General features: G+C 41.1%; 1 protein-coding gene across 1 annotated transcript; it reads left to right on the top strand.

The window, feature by feature from the left end:
- Positions 1 to 294: 294 nt before the first annotated feature.
- NDUFS1 (NADH:ubiquinone oxidoreductase core subunit S1) lies at positions 295 to 18320 on the top strand. The gene is made up of 19 exons (XM_027731367.2): positions 295 to 383; positions 856 to 923; positions 1167 to 1258; positions 2705 to 2812; positions 3917 to 3993; positions 4081 to 4162; positions 4272 to 4402; positions 5105 to 5290; positions 10031 to 10165; positions 10570 to 10684; positions 11653 to 11798; positions 12401 to 12529; positions 13262 to 13391; positions 13874 to 14034; positions 15577 to 15731; positions 16316 to 16491; positions 17247 to 17381; positions 17579 to 17651; positions 17963 to 18320. Exons 2-19 carry the CDS (start codon positions 860 to 862, stop codon positions 18052 to 18054), a joined length of 2187 nt encoding a protein of 728 aa, XP_027587168.2. The 5' UTR covers positions 295 to 383; positions 856 to 859; the 3' UTR covers positions 18055 to 18320.
- Positions 18321 to 18413: the final 93 nt, after the last annotated feature.

Below are 18413 nucleotides of genomic sequence, written 5' to 3'. Positions count from 1 at the left end.
TACAAGGGTTTTGTCACCCCGAACTGCCGCCACGCCCCGCCCCGCTGGCACAGCGGAAGTTGCCGAATTGGGCGAAGAAAGAGACGGAAGGAGACGAGAATTGCCGAGGGCAGGACGGTGTATGAGTGACGGTGGCCGAGAAGGCGCTGAGCTATTGGCGGAAATTGCCGAGTTCCCTCGTTCGTCGGTAACCCGCCGGAAATCCCCGAAGCGGTTCGCTCCGGAGATTGCCGAACGCCTGCCGTCCTCTCCGGAGGTTGCCGAAGGGGCTCCGGAGGTTGCCGAAGGCGGCCGGGGCAGCGGCGGAGAGGCCCGAGGGCGCCGCCATAGAGGCCGAGCGGAGCGCAGCCGGTCCCGCGGCGCCGCTGCCCGTCCCGCGCCAGGTAACGGCGGCGCCGCCGCGGCGCGGGGTCCGCGGGCTGGGGCGCGCTCCCGGCGGCTCCTCCCGCCGCTGCTCCCGCTGCCCTTGGCGGGATGGGCGGCGGAGGAGACGCCTCCAAGGTGACCCCCGCGCCGGGCAGCGGTGCCGCCGGCCGGGCCCCGGGGACGGTGACACTGACACCGAGCCCGCCCCGCCGGGCTTCGCCGTCCGGCCAGTGCGGCAGCGGGGCCGGGGTCGGCGCTCCGTTGCAGGTGGAGAGGCCGCGCGGTGCCATTCGTGTGTGTCACGTATAGACTGTTTTGATTTTCGTATCTTGCGTTCGAAGGAAGTAACTTATTCTCCTGTAACTGTACCTATTGATGCATACGTACCTTTTTGCACCTGGTAGATACAGGTGTTTACTCTTCTTGTTTAAAACCCGTCAGCAAAAGTTTGAACTGATAAAAACAGTGCTGTTTTCTCTCCTACCAAAGCACCATGCTTCGACTGCTTGCTGTCCCCAGGACCTTAGCCGGGGTCACCCAGTCCTCCAGAGTATGTGGTAAGTCTGGTTCGTACGTCTGTCTGTGGTGATAAATGTATTTGTGCGCGTTAACGTATGTGCAGTTCGCTTACTGAAGGGCACGTATGCATACTTCATTTGCAGCTAAGGAATTGTGGTGATTCTAGAAATGGGATTCTCTGAGCACTGTTATGAGTGTAAGATAAGGGAGTGTGGGGTCTGATGTTTGCACCGAGCAGTAGCCGAAAGTTTGTTTTTGTTTTCTTTTTCCGTGTCCTTCAGGGCGCACAACTGCAACAGCAGCCAGCAACCAAATAGAGGTGTTTGTGGATGGCCATCCTGTATTGGTGAACCCTGGAACCACAGTACTTCAGGTGTGGGGAACGGCATTCTGAATTTCCTTAGACTCCCCATCTCACTTTTTGCCAGCCTGTTGTGTTCTATGCAGCAAAAACCCACCCACCTTTACATTGTTTCTTGCAATTCTTTAGGGGCACTTTCACTGACTGTGATGCACTTTCATGTGACAGAAATCCACTGGGGAACTCATTGTTTCAAAAAGAAAAATCTGCCATGGTTGTCTGAAAGAAGATGCATGCAGCATCAATCCCAGCTGCAAATATTTATGCAATGCAATAAGAGACTTTGATAAGTTCAGGTTGAAATTCTGTCTTTGAACACTACGTGACTTAGTAGTCTTTCAGAACCTGTTAATCTTGTATCTTGTTAAAGTGATGTCTCTGGTAAATGAGGGATTGCCTCTTTTTAGTTATTCTTATGATTCAGAGTGCTGATCCTTAGCTGCTTTTATTATTCTTGGTGCAGAAAGAAAGGAAACCTGGACCTCCCAGCCTGTACTTAGCATTGTTGCTTTTCAGGCTAAAATTACAGGTAGAACTTTTTCTAGTCAAACTTCTTTTTAAGAAGCTGTTAAATGGGGATGCGATATAATGGGTACATTATATGTACATTAGAGTACATAGTTTATTTCAAGATATAGCCCTCACTCTTCGGATAAAAGTTACTATTTAGGCATTAGAATGCCCCCAGTAGGCGTGTAAATTTTTCTTAAATGCTATTTTTTTATTAGCTTTCCAGTTTTGCTAATGTGATTTTTTTTCTTTGGTAGAAATTGTCAAAAAAATTATATTTGTTTAATTCTTTGTTTTTGAGTTTGGTGGTATTTTTGGCAGGCATAGCTAGTGCTATAGCATAGATCCCATCATCTGTGGGGGTTTTATGCAGGAAAGGTTGTCCTTATCTGTTCTCTGGAAATCTGCTGTCTCTGTCCTCCTGTCTCTTCTTCAGTCCTGGCATGCAAGAATGTTTCTTTGAGTTTGGAGTCTGCTGAAGTTGAAGATTGACTATGCTCAAGTACCCTTATACAGAGCATCCATGTTGTTGAATTACCTGAAATGATTATGCCCCTTGTTGTTCCCTTTATGTTTTTCAATTTTTACTGTGATGCACTTTTCTTTAAAGAATGTGTGTGTTCTTTAAAAACTTAATAGTATTGCTAGTGTCCTATCTGTTATAGAGAATTCTCTCTATTATTGGGGGAAAGCATGAAAGAGGTCAGTTCTCATTTCCTCAATCAGTTACAAAGGTTAGAAAAAATATATTTATAATTGATATCATGATATTGTTCTGCTTCACCACAGTTTTTTATTTATGGTCACTTCTTAAGATAAAAGATCGAATGTACTGTACTCCTGAGCACTAACAGTGTTAGTCTTTGAAAAGCTGCATAATGCTTTCTGAGGTGGAATTGAAAGGTATAGCTAAGATTTAATTTCCCTTTGTTTCTTATTTTTTTATAGGCCTGTGAAAAGGCTGGAGTTCAGATACCTCGTTTTTGTTACCATGATCGTCTCTCTGTTGCTGGAAACTGTAGGATGTGCCTTGTGGAAATAGAGAAAGCTCCAAAGGTATTTTTTGTGTTTCATAGAAATTGCAATTTTCTGCTGTGCTTAGGGCCTAGTTTAAATCTTGTAAATGTTTGTATTATCATTAGCACATGAATTGTTGTCATTCAGCTGCTCTCATCTCCCCACTGGACTGCAGTGATTGCCTATGGATCAAAGTCAGTTCTCAGGTTATTATGGATTATCTTGCTCCTGGACAAGATAATTTTTCCAAGAACATTTGATAGCTGTGTATTTGCAGTCAGACATATTTTTATGCTTTGTAATTCAGGCTTCAGCCACACATTTTCAGCTGACAGTACTTGAGTAGTAAACTTCAGATACTGTATGAATTCAGCTGTAGGATTAGTGTCTGCAGGTTTGTTCTGCCTAAGTAGAGATTGCAGTTATTTAGTAGTTTGTATCTTAATACATTGATATCTCTTCTGAAATCTCTTCTGAAGGACTGAACAGTGCTATTAAGAAGTCTATGCATGTAGTTAAGGCATTCGTTTGGAGTTCAGTCTTGGATTACACATTTATAGTCACACATAAAATTTTTTTGCTCATCCCAACTTCAGTTCCATAGTTTGAGCTTTGTGTCTCTGGAAAGGTTGGGTTATCACTAAAGATGGAAGTCATGAGGTGATTGAAAAGTAGGAGAGACTAATTTACTCAGCAGGAATTTTTGTTAATCTTACAGTAATCTGTAAGATTACAGTGAAGAATTTTTTTCCAAGACTCTTTATAAAGGCTTTGTGCAAATAAATATCTTGATCCATACTCTGATACATTCAGTTCTAGAGGTTTTCCAGATGTTTGCTGCAGCTTTTTTATTTGCCTTATGTTTATTACAAATGACATTCTTACTGCTGTAACTACTTGAATTGAAAACCAAAAGTGTAAAATTTTCAACTCATAAATAAATCATAACTAATTTAACCTTTTTATATAGAAGATTATTAATAAATATGGCTTCTAATGACTTTCCTTGCAGACCTTTTTATTTGTACAACATGTTAAATTAATAACATACCTGTGTAAGAAGTGGAGGGAGGAGGTTGGGGTTTGTGCCTATGCTGAGAAGTATTATGCTGTGTTCATGCTTGCTTTTTATGGTGATTGCAGCCAGTTGCTGCTTGTGCCATGCCAGTTATGAAGGGCTGGAACATACTGACAAACTCTGAGAAGTCCAGGAAAGCAAGGTACCTTTCTTTTAGCCTCCTTTAGCTGATTAGTTGTACTATCTGCTAAATAAAGTTAACACGAACTTCATTTTCTGAACCTAACAGAGAGGGTGTAATGGAGTTCCTGCTGGCTAATCACCCATTGGACTGTCCTATCTGTGATCAGGGTGGAGAATGTGACCTACAGGTACAACATCCAATTAAATTGTGTAGACTTATGTATTAATACTCCTGTCTTATATGAAATTGTGCTTTCCAGCAGCCTGGATATGTCTGTTTTCTGTTGTCTGTTCTAGGATCAATCGATGATGTTTGGCAGTGATAGGAGTAGATTTAGAGAGGGAAAACGTGCTGTGGAGGACAAGAACATTGGCCCATTAGTCAAAACAATCATGACTCGGTGTATACAGTGCACTCGATGCATCAGGTAACGTCCTTTATTTTTCACTGGAGAGTTTACTGAGCAGGCATATTTCTATCAGTTAGTTACTTGTGAAAGAAACACCATCAGTTTTTTTAAAATTTCTTTTCTGACTGTACTTAAGAATTTTATTTCTGGTAGTGAATGATAGCTGGTTATAAAGACAGGTGTTATAAAGGAAACAGATATGGCCAAAACATGAAAGTGAAATCAATTCTACAGGGCAGAACTGATCCCATGGTGTTAGTGCCAGAATGGATACGTGCCTTCCTCAGCCACAGTTACAAGATTTATTTATTCTTAATAGCATCTGGTAGCTATATTTATGCTGTTCTGTAGTCCTGAAATGCAGTATCAGCCAACTTGAGCCAGGTGGAAAAGAATACCGTGTACCCAACCAGTTCTAGAAAGAACTTTTTAGTTAGGACTAATGCTGGACTCAGTTTGTGAAATTCACTGAGCACTGAACTGCTCTGTTCTTTGATACAACTCCCCCTAGTTTTTGCAGCCTTTTGTAATGAAATTCTGCGGATGTATGGTCCTGTATATGATGGTGCTGACTAATGCGTCTGAACAATTGTTTTCTTCTTTCAGGTGTATGAATTAAGGCTAATGTTTTACCTTAAGAAAATTAGATGAAGGCTAAAAAATGTTCCATGTTGCTGTTGTACATTGCAGATTTGTTTTTCCTTCTTTGTGCATTGCCAGGTTTGCTAGTGAGGTTGCAGGGGTAGATGACTTGGGAACAACCGGAAGAGGGAATGATATGCAAGTTGGTACTTACGTTGAAAAAATGTTCATGTCCGAGTTATCAGGAAATATTATTGACATCTGCCCAGTTGGTGCTCTTACCTCCAAGCCATATGCCTTTACTGCACGCCCATGGGAGACAAGGTAAGTATCTTAACTCACTCCGAAGACAAAGCTTTCTGTTTGTTGTATACGTTATCTTAGTCCATTTATGATACCAAGGGTTTTCTCTGACTTTATTTTCTGTGTTTTTGTTGTAGACTTTTCCATAGACTGAATCTAACAAGAATTCTGTTACTTACAGCATTTTCAAGAAAAGAAAGAATGTTATAGTTTGTAGACTGTTCTTCCCTAATTTTTACCCTAAAATGTACTGATGCTTAGTAAAAGATGCGTGTAAAGGAAAATTCGAATTCGTTAACTCAGTAATTGTTAAGGATGTTATTTTAAATATCTTGTGAAACGAAGCTCTTTTATTTGTATCTAAAGCTAAACCTACAGCACTTTTTGTTGTTTTGTTATGCACTCAGTATAACTGTTGGGCTATAAATAATGCACCCTCATGTTGCCAGTGCAGATCCACTTGAGCCACTTCCAATTAGCAGACTGATCCACCTGCTGGTTGTTTTGATGGTCTTCAGTGACCCAGCTCCTGGGTACATGAACATGTGATGTACCTTTACACCCAGGTTCTCTACCTGAGCAGCAGTATCTTGCCAGAGTTCAGCAGCCCAGCTGGGCTTTCCCCTCCCCTGACAGTTGCTCTGCTTTCATCACTGCAGCCAACCCTGGAGAGCATTTGCCACAATGAGTCAGTACAGAGATGTTTCTCATCCAGCCATGTCTAAAGCCACCTGGATACTTTCACTTCTGCAACCTGACTCGATTCACCTTGTCTTTCAGCAATTTCTGCAGTTTGCTGTGTGAGGCTCCACACAGCAGCTTTCCATCAGTGAACAGCTCACTTGGCTTCTTGTTTTCTGATAGTTCATTATACAGTGGAGCTTCTTCAGCACATGCCACCTCCTCCTTGGCAATATTCCAAAATCTTTGCCTTTTGGCTAGCTCATGATCACTTCCAAAATTCCTGGTGATTGGAGTTTTGTGTTCAACCTTGTTTTGTGATCAGTGTGACTCACTTAACATCATGCAGCTGATGCTGCATGGACTGTAGAGGGGATACCCAGCCCCACACCCGCAGTCGGGGTGCCTGGAGGAGCTGTGCTTCTGAACCAGTCACTTCCGAGGCGCCTCGAACACCTTCATGTGCTGCCAACATTGCAGGCCTTGGATCCTCTCTATCGACGGCTCCAACACCCTACAGGTGACCTCGAGTCTTCCCTGGTGCTCTCTGTCAGAGGCTCCAGGTAGGGCTGTTCTCCCTGGCTATGGTGTAGAGCATGTTTTTAACATCTTGTCTTGCCTAGACTGGCCCAAGGGCTACTCCTCTTTAATTTGTTCAAAGGCTTGTCATTGCTCAGGGCCCCATTTAAAATCATTCATCTTCTGGGTCACTTTATATAGAGAGGGCTTACAGTCAGACTGTAATTTGGAATATGCATTCCCTGAAAACCTATAAGGACTGAGAAGGCTTGTGTTTTCTTTTTTGCTCATCAGTAGAGACATAGCTGTTACTTTGTTGATCACATCCATTGGGATCTGATGACATCCATCTTGCCATTTTATTCCTACAAACTGGATCTGCTGTGTAGGTCTCTTGACCTTACTTTGTTTTATGGCAAAACTGGCTTTCAGAAGGATTTGCTTCTGTTGCCCCACATGATGATGCCACCAATGTATTGCAGGTGTTCCAGAGCTTCACAGTGTTCCAGTGCAGTCCGGATCAGTCCATGACAGATGGTAGGGGTAGTTTCCACCCCTGGAGCAGTCTATTCCTGGTGTACTGGACGCCTCTCCAGGTGAAAGCAGGTTGTGGCACCAGAGGGATTGAGGAAAACGCATTAGTGGTATTAGTTGGGGCATACCCCTGGGCTGCTTCTGACTCCAATTCATACTGAAGTTCCAGCATGGCAGCACTCGGCAGTGCTGCATTTAGGCCATTATAGTCTACTGTGCCAGGCCACTGAGTCCACACAGGCTAGTTATCCTGGTTGTCTCATTCCTCTGCCTAGCTGGAGGCAGTGCCCCTCTAGTCCTGGTCATAGTATTTGCTGCTCACTTTTTGCAAATATGAGTGAGAAATCCCTTCATCAAGAATAGAAATAAGATCAGCCCTTCTACTTTGTCAGAGTAACTGCCCTCTGTAGACTGGAGGAGCAGTTTTCCTGGAAGAACCTCATTTGTGATTGATTGTTTATCCTTAAAACTCACATGTGCTTAAAACACTCAGATCCTTAAAACTCACATACCTGTGACTCTAGGGTTGAGGTAGATTTTCCATTTCCTTTCCTCCTGTCCTCTCCGTGGTCATGCAGGTAAAGCCACAGGGTGGTTACATACCCACTGTATCCTCTCTCATGAGTAGAGGAAGGCTTAACTCCTAATAGCTGAGATAGAGGTGAGCAGAAGGATCTATCCTCTTTGAGTTGCTGGACCCGTTTCTCCACAGCTGAGATGAGGGAGGAAGAGAGACTTTCTTTGTATTGCCAGAGTCGGCCAGCCACTTCATCGTCCCTTTGTCCCTCTCCGTCTCTCCAGGTCATTAATGCCAGTGAGTTGGTATACAATGATGGTGTGCTCCATACAAACTTCCACCACATGGGTCGCGTGTACCTGACTTCAGCGGGATCTTTGGCTAACTGCTTGTTGTCCAGGTCTTCATAAATCACGTCCCGTATGGCTAATTCCCTCAGGTACTGGATACTGTTCTCTATGGTGGCCACTTGCCTAGGTGATGTATAACATCTTCCTTGAAGGGATACCTTTCCTTAACACCTGACAGGAGTCACCTCCAGAGGCTGAGGACTTGTGCCCCTTTTCCAATTACTTCGTCAATGCCCCTTCCCTAGAAAGGGATCCCAGCTATTTGGCTTCCTTAATTTTAATTCCAGGCCACTGGCCCAGTTATCCCTACATTGAAAGCTGCCAGTGGACAAAGTGCTTGCTTGAATAATGGCTGAAATCTTTTCACATATCTTGCAGCTCACTCAGGGATGGGGATCATGTGTTTACCACCTTGTTTATCAATTCTTCCCTTTTCTCTTCTCCAGTCAGTGGCTGCTTCTCTTCCTTCTACTGTTCTTCTGATGGCCTCGCTTTGGAGGAGTCTGCCTTTTCCACTTCTTCCTCCTGCTCTCCCTTAGAAGAAGCTCCTCGATCCCTTACTAAACGAGCCAACTTCCACTTTTGATATTTCTTCTTGTGTATAGGGGTGACTGATACTGGCACAGTTGGTTCTTTGGTGTATCCACAGTGCCTGTTGTGGGGGTTGGTGTAGCAGAAGTGCCTGACGCTTTGTCATCAGATCCTGTGACCTTTTCCCCCTGCAGATACCGAATAGTGTTGAACAGGATTGGATAGGTCTGGGCCAGGTCCCAGCATGTTGCAGTGATTTGTGTGTCTCTAGAATTGCCAGGGTGACAGCATAGTGTTTCCAAATATTTTACTAGTTTTTCAGGATTCTGCACTTGTTCTGGGGTGAAATTCCAAGATGTTGGAGGTGCCTACTGTCCTAGATACTTGCCCATGTTATCCCACACACCCTACCACTCATAACTCTCCAGGCTTGGGGCAGATGTCTGGGTGGTATTCTAAGTAGCTGTTTAACCCTAAAAAAAACCTGAAACACATCCAGGAGACACAGAATCATAGAATGTTAAGTGTTGGAATGGACCTTAAAGATCATCTGTCCCAACCCCCCATGCCATGGGCAGGGACACCTCTCACTAGACCAGGATAACCCTTATCCAAGCTGGCCTCAAACAGACGAACATGCTGGTTTGAACATCCCAAGGATATTTAAAATCCTCAAGAGCTATTGTAATTAGTCTGGAGGAGAAGGGGAAGGTGGAGGAAGGTGTCTCCCCATAGACTGGCGCTCCGAGAAGGTGAAGGGTGTAATTACTAACCGTGTCCGCCGGGTGGCTCCCGGAGCACAGAGGTGGCTGAGTGCAAACACCAGATCAGTCTCGCGACCAGGAATTTTGTCATGTCACAAAACAGCTTTACACAGTATGACAGAATTATGTCCTTAATCCACCCTCCAGAGATCATAAACAGCAAACAGGGAACATATTTAGCCAGTAAGGTGTTAGACAGCACAGCTCTGAGGATGTGTGCAGCAACTCTGAGACCAGCAATTATTAAACTGTTGTTTAAAAGGACTGTTGTGGTTTAACCCAGCAGGCAGCTGAACACCACACAGCTGCTTGCTCACTTCAGCCCCCCTTGCCCCATGGGATAAGGGAGAGAACTGGGGGGAAAAAAGTAAAATTTGTGGGCTGAGATAAAGGCATTTTAATAGGACAGAAAAAGAAAATTATAGTAATAATGATAAAAGAATTAGAATGCACAATGCAATTGCTTGTCACCTGCCAGCCAATGCCCAGCCAGTCCCTGAGCAGCAGCCGCTGACTAGCTTTCCCTCTTGTTTATATACTGAGCTTGACTTCATGTGGTACAGAACATCCCTTTGGCCCGTTGGGGTCACCTGTCCTGGCTGTGTCTCACCCAGCTTCTTGTGCCTTCCAGCCTCCTTGCTGGTGGGGTGAGGTGAGAAGCTGAAAAGTCCTTGATTTGGTGTAAAAGCTGCTTAGCAACAACTAAAACATCCCTTTGTTATCAATACTGTTCTCGCCCTAAATCCAAAACACAGCACTATACGAGCTAGTAGGAAGAAAATTAACTCCATTCAGGCCAAAACCAAGACACTGTTGCTGCTTGTGTATGAGAAACTGTAAGTGGTTTATTTGTTCTTCTAAACAGGAAGGTAGAGTCAATTGATGTTCTTGATGCAGTTGGAAGCAACATTGTGGTGAGCACAAGAACCGGAGAAGTGATGAGAATTTTGCCAAGGCTGCATGAAGATATCAATGAGGAATGGATATCTGACAAAACAAGGTGTGTGGGAAGTGTTTGTAACCACATGGGTGTTTAAGCAAGCATTAAAGGCACACTTTGCAGAACCAGAAACGTGAACATAGCACTGACTTCTGGTTTCAGCTGTTAATATTGTAAAGCTATAGTGAAAAATAATTGGTAAAACATGTTTTTAGTTCTATAATTGAAGTTACTGAGTTTTCTAATGTTCTGATTTTTGTAGCTTTTTTTCACAGTAACTTTTATTTGTATCGCTGATTGTTTTGCGTGTTTTTGAGAAAAAAAAGTTAAACTTTCAGGGGAAATATTTCTTTTTCTTTTTTCTAGCAGTCTGCAACTATTAGAAAATTTGGTCACAGCATGTATTTAGTATACACAATTATCTTTGTCTTTGCTCTTTAATAATATTCCTGGTATTTACTTAGGTTTGCTTATGATGGTCTGAAACGTCAGAGACTTACTCAGCCAATGATCAAAAATGAGAAAGGAGTGTTTGTTTATGCCTCATGGGAGGATGTATTAACTCGTGTTGCTGGTGTGGTAAGAACAATTTTCAATATAGGTAGTGTAAAATTAATTTCCAAAAGTGGACATATTAATAATATCAAGCCAGCTATATAAAGAAAGCTTTTGACTTTAGGGTTAGAGGGGAGCATTTGACTTCTAATCCATTATGTTTCCACTTAAATTTCTTACTTTGACTGTTATTTCCTGTTTCATGGATTGGACCTTCTAAAGAACTTTGTGTTATCATGGTTTCATTTGGAGCATTGGGAGAGAAATTACTTTTATTTAAATAGGAAAGTAAACTGCTTCTTCAGAAATTTAGGAGGAAGCAGCTTTCACAAATACTCTGATCTACCTGAAGATATTTTTAAATTTATTTAAACTATCACCGCTTTTGCCATCAAAGCCATTAAATCTGTATTACTTATATCTGAATTGTGCTTTCCTCAGTGCTTTCTCTGTGTAGTGATTGATTCTGCAGCTCAAATGAAGTGCTGCATGACTGCTCTGGATTTTGATTAAAAATTTTATGTGGGTGAAGTAGAATTGAATAACTGTAATTGAACTTTCCTCAAGGATGTTTTTGCCCATGGTAAAGTAGCAGGGTTTGTTACGAAAGCTATTGCTTCTCATGTAATACTTTTGCGTTAAGTTTACTACCCGAGACTGTGTTACAGAAGTTTGTATTCTGTCTGCACTGTGGTTTCATTAAAATAAAAGCATTCACCAATCTTTCTCTCCTCACCACACCAAATGAGAATTAGCCACATCTGAGCAATAACTCAAGTGGGAGAGACCTGCATAGAATACAGAGAGCTGTTCTTTGCTTATCATGAATTCTGAAGCAGCTGGAGTTGCTGCTTATCAGTTTGTGCTGCTCCAGGCCAGTGGTTGCACCGCTGGCTTTGGCACATCTTAACATAACAAATATTTGCCTGGGCTAAATGAGAATTTACTTCAGTGGTTTCCTTCATTTATGCTTATACTTACTTTCTCTCCAGCTACATGCAGTTGAAGGTAAGGAAGTAGCAGCAATTGTAGGAGGACTGGTGGATGCAGAAGCACTAATAGCTCTGAAAGACCTTCTGAACAGACTAAATTGTGATACGCTCTGCACTGAAGAGGTATTCCCTACTGCTGGAGCTGGGTAAGATTACAGGCAAAGTCTGTCTGTAATTAGTATGTTAATAAACTTTCCAGTTTGCAGATTGTCTCTTGGCAAGATTCTGAAATGACCAAGGATAGCAATTGCTGATGCATTAGCAGGATTTGGTCAAATTTACAGTACTCACTTATAGAAAATATTTATAGATGGTGAGTTGATGCATATAGCACTCCACTATAACAAGGACTGCACACTTTACTGTATGTTGTACTTTATGTACTGATGCTGCAGTTTAACAGTCAGCTACTGAAAGCCAGGTGCACTCTGTTGTAAGTTGGATTATTTAGTCTGTTTCTGTTTGTGTTGTGAAAACTATAGTACACTTATGATCTTGTAAACTGTGAAACAGAAGACTAAGTTAATGAAGGCTGTCAGTAACTGTAAATGTAGGAGACAGCTACATTGTAATTTAATGTTTTGCTGTCTCATGAAAAACTCTTATTTGGGTTAGTAATTTGGATTGAGAAATCTCTTCTTTCTTTTCCTGAGATAAAAAAACATTTGGAGCACCTACCGTCTTTACCAGAGCTTCATTCCTTCCCTTTACTGAACTCTCATCCTCTTCCTTACATCTTTTGTTACAGCACAGATTTACGCTCTAACTACCTGCTTAATACTAAGATTGCTGGAGTGGAGGAGGCAGATGTCCTACTTCTGGTTGGCACCAATCCACGCTTTGAGGCACCGCTTTTTAATGCTAGAATTCGAAAGAGGTTTGTATTCCTCGGTGGTGAATAAGCATGTGAATCCATCTGGATTTAATAGAATGCTTTGTTGGAGCTGCAGGCAGTAACTTGGGAGCATTCATTTAGATGGGCTCATTGGATTTAGTTCACCTTTTAGTAAAGGGAATGGTGATTTATGTGTGGAAAAAGGGTGTCTCGTTTCCCTGTAGTGTAGAGCTAGTTCATTCTCACTTTGACATTTTACATTAAGTTCATCTACTCAGACATTTATTTCTTTGTTACATTACACAGACACCTCAGATTTTCTGCTTTATAGAAGTTTGTTAAAGCATATTCCTTAAAGATTTATTTTCAGCATCAGTTTGCTCCCTTTTGTAGTGTTGTAACAAATCAGATGTGCTGAGTTTAGAAACAGTCATTCAAGTTTAACATTTTCTCTGGCAAGTAGTGTAGCTTTCCCAAACTTTTGAACATAGCTAATTAAACATTGATAAAATATGTCAGTATGAGACAAGCACGGTTTATGGAAGTCCTGTACTGGTCCTGGAATGTATGTAGAGCAATAGTCCTCTTTAAAAAAACTTTAGGCTTGCTTAATAGTCAGAATGATGCTAAACTGCATGCTACCAAAGCAATGAATGCAGTTTAAATTCCTTTGAAATCCTGTTTCAAGTTATTGCTAAAATTACAATTAGTGGCTTTGGTTGAGTAAAACTCTATATTTCTTTAATTTTTATAAAATATTTGCTGTGTTTTCAGCTGGCTTCACAATGACTTGCAAGTGGCCGTTGTTGGCTCTCCTGTGAATTTGACCTACACATACAACCATCTAGGAGAGTCCCCACAGATACTTCAGGATCTTGCTTCTGGCAAACATGCATTCTCCAAGGTACACACAACTTAAGACTGTGATGTTAAATTCCACGTGTATTGAGTAAGAACCTGAATTCCTCCGAAACAGATGGGAAGAAGAGTACCATGTTGTATATGGGGTTATTTGCTTTTAATCAAATGCACAGATGAGGTGATGATTACTGTGCACCAAGTATATGTAAACTGTTTAATGTATTCAGGTGTGTAAACTTTGCAGTGCAGGAAACTCCTGAATTATTTCTTGATATAAAACAGGCTGTTTCAGGTGCTCCTGTTTCCAGCATGTGTGGTTATCAAGGTATAGTTCTGTATTGACGTGGTAGTTTACTGCTTATAGCAGTTTCTCCTGGCTTTATCTCCAAATGAAACAATGACCATTTTGGAACCATAGCTTTGCATGGAAGACTTACAGAGAAATTTTGGGACTTATTACATTATCTGCACCAGGAATTGTCTTCATAGCTGTGGAATGAATTTCTTGATTCTTTACCTGCACAGGTCCTCGACCAGGCCAAAAAGCCCGTGGTGGTGGTGGGCAGTGCAGCCCTGCAGCGCAGTGATGGAGCAGCTATCCATGCTGCTGTGTCCACCATTGCACAAAATGCCAGGACTAAGAGTGGTGTTGGTTCTGACTGGAAAGTCTTGAACATCCTCCACAGGTTTGCTTTGAAACTTTTTGGGGATGAGCTTTCTTTTACATTGGGCCTGCACAAGTTACCACAATGTATGTGTGCAGATTTCTTTGTGTACACACAAGCAGCTTAGTGGACTAAACTTATAGGGAATATAAAAAACCAGAAGTACAAACTAGCAGAAACTTTTTAATAAAAATAGGTTCCTTGACCTAGCAAACTCCATGAGATTTCATTAATCTGTTATATTCAAATGTAGAATTTAAAGTTTCGATTTAGAGGTATAGAATACAAGAGAGCTTAATAATATCTACCACAGTGCTCAGCAGGATGCACAGCAGACCACTGTCACTTTATGACTGCACTTTATCTTGAGGAAGAAAACAAAACGGCAAAAGTATTTAAATAATAGGGTTTCTTTTAATATTCCTTTTACTCTGCAGTTTCTTAATTGAATAGTTAATAGAAAAGCTTAAAATGTTTTCATTTTAGAGCTTTTGACCATAGTTATTCAGTCTGTTGTGACAGTACTCCTTTTAATAGGCAAGCTTCTCTTGGACAGTCCTTCACCACTCCCTTTCTGAAATTCCTACTGTCCAACTGACACCTCTGTAAAGGAAAAATTATTTCAATAAATGTAGTGGCGCTCAATTCCAGAGACTCAACGAAGTCCTTCTGCCAGAAGCAGCTTCATTCATGTAAAACTAGTGGAGTAAGAGCAGGGCTTGGTCCTCTGAAGGAAACTTGAATATAAAATCCTGCTGTTGAAACTGAAATATTCAATACCAAAACACTGATGAGTTAACCCTCATGATACTTTTTTTAACTGTGGTTTAGCAGTCTTGGATATTATTGACCTCCATACTTCAGGTGCACCATCCATTCTACCTTAAGTGTAAAAAGCAACCTATTGAAACCCTATGTCTGACTGTTAGACAAACATGAGTTACATTGGAAAATCTGTTCTCTACAGAGAGAATCTTTTTTTGCTTTAAATAGAATTGTAAGTCTGGCACCTGATTATGCAGGATTATGCAAAACTGTTTCTTTGAAAAAGGAAAAGACTGCCAGAAAATGAGAATTATTATTTCATTCTTTTAAAAGTATTTTTATGTGTGAATAAATGAATAGTGATGAAATAGTGGTCTTAAGTCTTTGATGATTTAGGGTAGCTGATGGCCCAAGAGCTGGTCTTTCATCTTCCACGAGTACCCTAAATTAAAGGCTTGATGAGCTCAATTCATAGCTGAAATGTCATTTGGAGCATCAAGATTCACCAGTGAGCTGCCTGGCACTAGGCCCTGACTTGGAATGTCTCCCTTTATTTTTGCGATCCCATTGTAAATAGGTGGGATTCCCTGTGAAAACTTCAAATGGCATCAGTCTGTCAAAATGCAAAACTGACTCAGTACTCTGTCAAAAATTTCATCTGCCTTTGTGCTTCTTGTTTGTCCTGTTACTATTAGGAACCTCTTATGTCCCGTAGTTAGAAAAAGAAGTTAGGTCTGTTCTGATGGGAGAGGGAGAATTGTGAAATAACTTAAAGTCATAATGTGTTTCTTCCTACAGGGTTGCAAGCCAGGTAGCTGCTTTGGACCTGGGTTTCAAACCAGGAGTGGAGGCAATTAGGAGAAATCCTCCCAAAGTGTTGTATCTTTTAGGAGCAGATTCAGGTTGTGTAACGCGTCAAGACTTGCCAAAGGATTGTTTTATCATCTATCAAGGTAATTAGTAGATGTAAATTAAGAAACGCTGCTCTTTTAATAGCTGGAGAAAAAGCCTAAACAGTGACGTAAAACCCTTTAAGAAATTCTAGACTTTGTTTTCCGCCAAGAAATAAAACTTCTAACGCATAACTGAGATACTGATTACCTATTTCTTGGGTAAAAATGGGAAAGTGTTGATGACTAATAAGGGAATATAAACCAGTACAGGTCTTCTGGAACACAGCTTCAGACTTGGCAGACAAAATGGCATTGGTTTCCAGCTGTTTTATCGTATGAAAACCTGATGTTGATTCACTACGAATCCTTGTTCCAAGAGCTCCCCAAATCTGAGTGACTATAGAGACTGAACTATCATTTACTCCTGCTTGTAGTCCATTCATTCTCCCCAGAGTATTTGGCAAGTAAGACCTCAGAGCAGTAAGCCTAACAGGCTTCATATTACTGGTTAAGCAAAACTTAGAAACTTCTTTTTTTTCTGGGAACACAGAAATTCCGTACTGTGTTAGTAAAGCATTTCTTTTTATTTTGACTTACTTATGTCTTACATGGTTGTGTACCGTTTCCTCTTTCCGTGTATTTAGGGCATCACGGTGATGTGGGAGCTCCCATGGCTGATGTTATTCTCCCAGGAGCAGCATATACAGAGAAGGCGGCCACCTACGTGAATACTGAGGGTAGGGCCCAGCAGACAAGAGTAGCAGTAACGCCTCCTGGGATGGCAAGGGAAGACTGGAAAATCATTAGAGCTGTCTCTGAGGTACTGCTGCTGTTATAAATTGCTTCAAGTAAAAGTATACTGGGAGGTTAAGTTCCTTTTTGGAAACACTTCCACTTTTTAATGTAAAAAGAGGTACATTTTCAGGGAAAGAAATAACTGTAGTTTTAAGAAGTAATATTTTGTATTGAATCCTTTGTTATTTCTGTGAGTTAAATAATATTGTTTCGCTTTTGAGGATAGCACTGACATTGTAGCTGCTGTATGCTGTTGGAATGCATAATGGGTGAAGCTTTGTCTGCAAATTCTGTAGGTCTTCATGAAGTGCTTTAGAGGAAACTGTTGGGAGGATGGAGTCTCTTGCTCTTTAGAAAGAAAACAGCATGGACTCTTGAGGACAGGATCTGATAAGGATTAATAAGTCAAATATGTGTTTACTAGTCACAGGGAATAAGATGCATTGATAATTGCATCAACTTTTATCTCATTTGGTGGTAAGCTGAGGAAAGTACAAGCGACATCTATATGGAAGGAGAAAAGTACTTCTTTTCTTTTTGCCTTCGTATAGCAAACAGGACAGGCTGTTTTTTTAACCTGGGGAAGTGTTGACTGTGTAGGCATCAGAAGTCCAAAAGAACACCGTGACTTTGCTTCGGTTTGTACACTCTAATTGCCTGTGTTTTCAGGAGTGTAGATTTTTCCTGATTTTACTTTAGGTATGTTAATGGATTGGTAATCTAAACCCCTACGAATTAAATCTCTAGACTTGATGGCATTTCTTTCTGTGAATCTCTTAGTTGGCTGGTATGACCTTGCCTTATGAGAACCTCGATCAAATACGGAAGCGTTTAGAAGAAGTATCACCTAATCTGGTTCGATATGATGATGTGGAAGAGGCTAACTACTTCAACCAGGCAAATGAATTGTCAAAGGTAACCAAAACAGAAGCATCTTGGCATGATTTAGTGCTGTTATATAGCTTGATGCTTTTTTTAAAATGGGTCTTCTTCATATGTAGTACGACAAGCATTCTTTGACCTACACTGAATGCAGAATTCCCTAAACAAATGCTTTGGTAATGAGTTCCTATCATAAAGGTGACTCTCTTTCTTTTCCTTTCCCATCGCAGTTAGTGAAACAACAGCTTCTTGCTGATCCTCTTGTTCCACCTCAGCTCACAATAAAAGACTTTTATATGACAGGTATGTATAGTGTGGCCTTTCCATTCTGAAATCAGCAATACGTTGTATTTAGCTTTACAGTAAGATTCTTATGAGGCATTTAAAGTTTTCCACTAAGAGTGGAAGTCTTTTGACTTTTTAGTCTTTCAAAGAAACAAAATTTTTCAGTAAAATTATTTAGAATTTACATAAAGCACAGACTATTTTCAGCTAAGCAGCTTAATATTTATTGTCTTTGTATCGTCTTGTACTAAATTTCTTTTATATTGTCTCTGCATACAATTTTTAACATAACAGTTACAACACACTGACGTTTGGATTGTTTTTTTCAGATTCCATCAGTAGAGCATCCCAGACAATGGCCAAGTGCGTGAAAGCTGTTGTTGAAGGTGCTCATGCAGTAGAAGAGCCATCCATCTGCTAGAGACTAATCAGAATGCTAGCACCTCCATCCAACTATTTGTTGCAGTTAACTGCTGTGACTGATACATTTTTTTTTTCCAAAATCTATTTGACAGGCTGTTGTATTTTTTTTTTCTTCATTCACATTTTCATCACTTCAGATAGTCCCACAATATTACAGGACTGTTGTTATGTCTAAGAGAACATGCAGCACTCAACATACTGTACCCAGAGGCAGGGTACATGATGATTGTGTACAAATAAATTATAATACCAAACAATCCGTTACCTTGTAATTCATGTAGCTCATGTTTCTTCCATGAAAAGAATTCAGTAAGAAACTCGGACTCAGTAAATCTTGATTTGCTAGGAACAAGTCTA

This window comes from Pipra filicauda, unplaced genomic scaffold, assembly GCF_003945595.2.
Source record: "Pipra filicauda isolate LSUMZ 115617 unplaced genomic scaffold, ASM394559v2 scaffold74_size2892960_pilon, whole genome shotgun sequence".
In the NCBI taxonomy this organism is placed as follows: domain Eukaryota; kingdom Metazoa; phylum Chordata; class Aves; order Passeriformes; family Pipridae; genus Pipra; species Pipra filicauda.
This window is presented reverse-complemented; position numbering and strand designations above follow the sequence as displayed.

Excerpts from the sequence above, each read along its gene's own strand:
- NDUFS1 (XM_027731367.2), top strand. The coding sequence starts at position 860 with ATGCTTCGACTGCTTGCTGTCCCCAGGACCTTAGCCGGGGTCACCCAG. Across the intron at positions 4,163-4,271 it reads GTGGAGAATGTGACCTACAG|GATCAATCGATGATGTTTGG; the intron begins GTACAACATCCA and ends TGTCTGTTCTAG. Across the intron at positions 10,685-11,652 it reads TAACTCGTGTTGCTGGTGTG|CTACATGCAGTTGAAGGTAA; the intron begins GTAAGAACAATT and ends CTTTCTCTCCAG.